Below are 5,492 nucleotides of genomic sequence, written 5' to 3' on the forward strand. Positions count from 1 at the left end.
ATTTCAACAAGCTAAGAAGTCAGTTAGCAAGATATGTAATAGGGATACACTGGACATTGATTTCAGATGTGATTAGAGTACATACAAGGGGTTGTTAGGTCTCTTAACCAACTGACATCAAGTAAGGACCCTTCGGAGTAAGACCTCCAAATTAGAAACAAATAGGAGACAAGCTTGCAAGGATGATTATATATCTCTTTGGAAAATTTTGAACCAGCAGCATGATAAGCAATCATCAAGTGTGTTGCATTAGGAATTTTCAGATATCCACAAATGCCAAGGAAGTTGCAAATAATTGCTTGATTTTCTTCTTAAATCTTCATTGATAAGAATAATACAACCGGACCGAATGTTCTTATGCACAATCACAAGCCAGGATCTTATTTATAGATTCCTAAACTAGCCGTTCATTACCGCTGGCTGTTTCAACACCCTAGAATTTTGTAAGCATTTGAATAGCTTCATGATACATTATAGCGTTCTTTTTTGTTGACAAAGGATAGCTGGAGTGGAAGAGCATCCTTTTCCATCATCTTGCCTGTTGTTTCCTGACTTCCTTTTGAGCCTGGAGCATTCGGAATTTAATAAGAAATCTCATAATGTACGACTGGAAGAACGTGTGTGAAGGAAAGAGAACCAGAACAAAATGAGAAAAAAACACAAACACAGCAACAAGAAAAAGCTTCATCTCAGGTTGAAAGGCAATGCACACTTCGGTCTCCTTCTTACCACTTTGATGACCCTTGCAAAAGCTTCTGGTCCATATTTTTCGATGTATTGCTCCACCGACTTTCTAGCGTCAAGGGTCATCATCTGCAGCACCTTTCTCTGCTCTTCCGTGTATCCTGGGCTCACATAACTCCCAATCTTGACATATTTCCGCACATAATTTTCATGGATGTAGGCAGCTCCATTAAAGATTGGCAGCACCAACCACAAGCAGAACACAAGTTTCATGTAAGGCCAAAGAGGAAACCTGTTATATAAGGATTGATTTAATCTCTTGTTAAATCTGCCAAATAACTGACTGCAACATGAAAAGCAGTATATATCTAATTACCATTGGAGAAGTTTCCAGCAGGAGAGTTCGAAAAGTGTGATTAACGAATACAACATCCAATATGTGAGCCATTGTTGATCATCTAGTGGAGTAGGGCTCTCAATGGCACGCATCGACGCATATCTGATCACCAAATTTTGTAAGAGTTTGTAAATATGAATACTACTACATCTTTAAAAGGATATCTTATACATGCCGGTGCCATTGGACGCTTACAGAGGATATAGCAGCATCACCCCTGGACTGAAACACACGAATCAACCGTCAGCTTCAATGTCAAGTAAACGTTCGATGCACGAAAATAGATTCTAAATTTTTGTATAGTAAAAAGACAAGTCCAAAAACGACACAAGGGAAACGGAAACTAGCTCCAAAAAATGTGAAAAAAAATAGCTGGCTCATCTCTGCATCATAAAATTGTTGCACTAAAGAGAATCATCTGAGTTATATAGCAATGTTTTAAGCATTATATTTACCATTCTACATGCATTGATTACTGAATGGTAGTTAAACTAGGGGTGGTAGTCCACATATCAGTTAGAACTTAGAACTATGGTGATCTATTTATTATTTTAAATAGGATTTTTTGCATGAATATCCTCCTAAATATCGAATTTTGCATGAATACCCTTTCAAAATTGATATTTGCATGTATACCCTCTTAAAACACTTGTTTTGCTATTCTACCATTTTTTTTATTCTTGTTTTTGTATATGTACCCATGCCATCCAACACCGTTAAAAAATAACGGTTCTAAATTAAAATAACTAAAATAACCTTAATGGGTAAACGTGCAAACAAAAACATTTATAAGGGATTGCGATCGCGGAGAAAAAGATAGAGACAATAGCATAATTTCAAAATTTTATTTTATTTTTAATTAATATGAATACTATTTTTCTAAACACCGTTAGAACAACTGTTATATTAGGGGCATTTGTACAATAACAGAGTTTTATGAGGGTATACATATAAATATCAATTTTGGAAGGATATTCATGCAAAATTCGATATTTAGAAAGGTATCCATACAAAAAAACCCTTTTAAATAAGAGGATGTATGCTGAATTAATTGTAAGGAATCTGGGCCCTATAGTTCATATTTGATGTCAACATTCAATCATTCTGTGGGGTGGGGTGTTTGTGGTTTATGCAGTGAATTATATGCTGAATTGCCTTACCCAATAAGTGCATCGAGATGCCTGCTAATGGTTCCCATAAGACCCATGAAAATTTGACTCTTTTAACTCTTGCACTCCTTCACGAGCAAGATGAGCAGCAAATCCTGAGAGTCTGAGACCTGAGAGCCTGAGGGGGGGATTGGTGGTGGCTCTTTTAAAGGGGTGCGCCGGGAGCCAAACAAACCAAAGCATTCTTAAGAGTACCGTTCGAGGTGTTCTTTCCTCCCTCGTGAAGAAAGGAGGGACAGAGGAGTCCGAGAGGAAGAGAATGAACGGAAAACCCGTTGCTTTCTGCATCAACTTGGCATAACTGCTGAAGGTGTATCGTGGGACATGACGGAATATCTTGGACGGACTTGCGTAATACGTTCCCTTTTTCACATCGTCATGTTACTTATTTGAGACCTTTCTTGCACGCAAGGTAATTTAGTAGGCTTCACTCAATTTAGAACACTTTTTTACTAAATTGAATATATTATCGAAGATCCATCCGCCGGCAATGGCTGGTGCGGTAATTTTTCGAAAGTCCAGGATTATTTTCGTAATGATGCAAATGGCTGGTACGGTAATTTTGGGGGGTTCTATATACACCCCCCCCCCCCCCCCCCCCCCCCCCCAATTGCTAAGGACACCCCCCAAAAACCAAAAAAAATACCCAAACTAACCTTTAGTGTAATTACCATATTGCTCTTGAAATTTTCTCAGTACACCCCCCCTTCCTCCTCCTCCGTTTCGTTTTGAAAAGAAAAAAAAAAAACACCCCTCAAACCACCCTTAAACCCCTCGATCCATTTACATCGTTTAGGCGATCTTTGAAGGAGATTTAAGCCCCATTCGAAGCATGGACAAGCAACTAGTGATTTGGGACGAAGAATCGGCCGCAAAGGTACGTGTTCCACCTTGTTTCGAAATTTTTTTTTTTTACGGTTCGTGCTCCGTTCGGCATTGGATCGCCGAACAAAAGGCTTCTGTTCGGTTGAACAGTGCCGAACAGAAGCCTTCTGTTCGGCAACCCTCAACCGAACAGAAGCCTTCTGTTCGGCTGCACAGTGCCGAACAGAAGGCTTCTGTCCGGCACTGTGCAGCCGAACAGAAGGGTTCTGTCCGGCTCTGTGCAGCCGAACAGAAGCCTTCTGGTGCCAAATCGCGTGCCGTGCTGAATTTTGTGCCGAACAGATCCTCTGATTCATTAATTCTTGGTGATAAATTATTTTATATGTAGGGCTATGCTACAACCGAATCGAGTATAATTGGATCAGAATTTGTACTGGATTACACAAGCGAATTTACAACTTACGAGGTATTATAATGTATTGTGCAATTTTGTATTAGTTTAGCGAGCTATTTTTACAACTGTGTACTTACATAAATGGAAATCATTATACTTTGTTGTAAATGGAAATCATTTTGTTGAGGTACTACGTTCACAACACTTGCGAATATTTAATTTTGCTTATTTAATTTTGCTTATTTATAATTTTGTAGCTATTAATATTTTCTTATTTCTAATTTTGAAGGTGTTCTTGTTGCCGGGACATCCCGTTCCGCCAGTAGCGACCAACTGGCGAAAATATCATCTTCCTTGTGCTACCGGATGGGAAAATTCATATGAAGCCCGTATTCAACAGTTCAAAGAGAGCATCTCACCTAATGTTATAATTAGCGAGACAGTAGAGTTAGATTGATTGTTTATATATGTACAATTTTTGAAAGTTGTAAATTTTTTTGGGCTCTTAGAGTCATGTACTGTGAAACTCCATCATCAATATAAATCAAAAAATATCTGTCTTCGCATTGTTAGATTGATTGTTATGTGCACTGTTATATTTGTGTAAAATAGAACGGGCTAGGCTTTACAAAGATTACACGTAAATGTACCAAAAATATATATTTTTTATTAATATCAACAGTTTCAAATTACACAAAAAAAAAAGTCGAAGCTACATAATCAAAATAAAGGCTCCATCATCAATCCCTATGACGCCGTCGTCGACGCGTGTACTGCTGTACGTCCGAATGAGAGGGTGCTGGATCCGAATGAGAGGGTGCTGTACTCGGGCCAGGCTCATCACCCAGAAGTAACTGATGCATCTGACAAATAGCATGAAATAGGTGCCCGGCACCTAGTGACGTAGCCTCTGAGGGACCCATCCGTACAATGTCGGTACTGATACCGAGTGCATCTGCAATACGCCGCCGGTGTATGTCAGCATCATCATGACCTCCCCTAGCTCCAGAATGAGTACTCGGGAGAAGCAATCCTAGCACGACGTCTCCTAGCTGACGCCGTAGGTCTAACTCTAGAGGGACCGGGATCCATGTATGAAAATATAGAAATTCAATGTTAGGCTATATCAAAGAAAATAATTCAATTGCATACATAAATGATAAATGATAAAACAAGCCAAAAAAGAAACAAGTTACTTCTTGGAATCTACATGATTGGGTTTTGTGATAAATAATTCAATGTTACTTCAATTGCATACATAAATGATAATTCAAAAGTATACGACTCGTAAACTCAAGACATAACTCAATAATAGATACCTAAAACTATGCCGCAGTTCTTAGTTTTTGTTTTTAGTTTTTGTTCGTTAACTAATGTTGTGGTTTTATTATTTGATAGAGCATTTGATATGAGATAATCATTCCAAGATCAAGAATGACATCGATGAAGGTAACAAGATCATCATATTTGGATGCACCATGTTAATGCTATATGATAATGATTCTAAATTATCCCTACTTCTCAAATTACTATCTAATCTAGTAATGAAAAACTTGTCCTTGATGTTGGGTATCCAATTCACCCTAAGGACGTGATCTAGGCTAAAATTTGGGAATAAAAATAATCCTTAGTCTAGCAACAGAAAAAAAAAAAAAATTTGGATTCGGCCCCATGGGGACCAAGATACATTGGGTCGGCCCCATGGGGCCGAACCAATGTATTTTGGTCGGCCCCATGGGGCCGACCCAATTGCAGCGGGTCGGCCCCAATTGCAGCGGGTCGGCCCCATGGGGCCGAACCGAAGGCACTGGTTCAAAGAACCAGTGCCGAACGATTTGGGGAGGCGGGGGGGGGGGGGGGGGGGGGGGGGAGCTACCTCGAGGTGGTCGTGGAGGCGCCGGCGAGGTGCTCGTTGCTCGGGAGATGGCCGGGGAGGTGGTTCCGGGAGAAGCCGGCGAGGTGGTCGGAGATCGGGAGAATGCCGGCGACGAGAGGGAGAAGGGGGAACGGGGGGGTTTTGGGC

The 5,492-nt window shown here is 40.1% G+C and overlaps 1 protein-coding gene across 1 annotated transcript; it reads right to left on the minus strand.

Moving 5' to 3' along the window:
• Positions 1–378: 378 nt before the first annotated feature.
• On the minus strand, positions 379–2,398 carry HVA22F (HVA22-like protein F). Its single transcript, XM_008805504.6, has 5 exons — positions 2,242–2,398; positions 1,277–1,303; positions 1,061–1,183; positions 730–976; positions 379–565 (listed from the first exon to the last, which is right to left on the minus strand). Exons 1-5 carry the CDS (start codon positions 2,286–2,288, stop codon positions 530–532), a joined length of 480 nt encoding a protein of 159 aa, XP_008803726.1. The 5' UTR covers positions 2,289–2,398; the 3' UTR covers positions 379–529.
• Between the last annotated feature and the right edge of the window lie 3,094 nt (positions 2,399–5,492).

This window comes from Phoenix dactylifera, chromosome 1, assembly GCF_051530095.1.
Source record: "Phoenix dactylifera cultivar Ajwa chromosome 1, Ajwa_hap1_PhDact_Kaust_v1.1, whole genome shotgun sequence".
NCBI classification, from domain to species: Eukaryota; Viridiplantae; Streptophyta; class Magnoliopsida; order Arecales; family Arecaceae; genus Phoenix; species Phoenix dactylifera.

Coding starts and splice junctions, on each gene's coding strand:
- HVA22F (XM_008805504.6), bottom strand. CDS start 2,288: ATGGGTCTTATGGGAACCATTAGCAGGCATCTCGATGCACTTATTGG. Junction 1,304..2,241: donor CATCTCGATGCACTTATTGG/GTAAGGCAATTC, acceptor CGTGTGTTTCAG/TCCAGGGGTGATGCTGCTAT. Junction 1,184..1,276: donor GTGATGCTGCTATATCCTCT/GTAAGCGTCCAA, acceptor TTTGGTGATCAG/ATATGCGTCGATGCGTGCCA.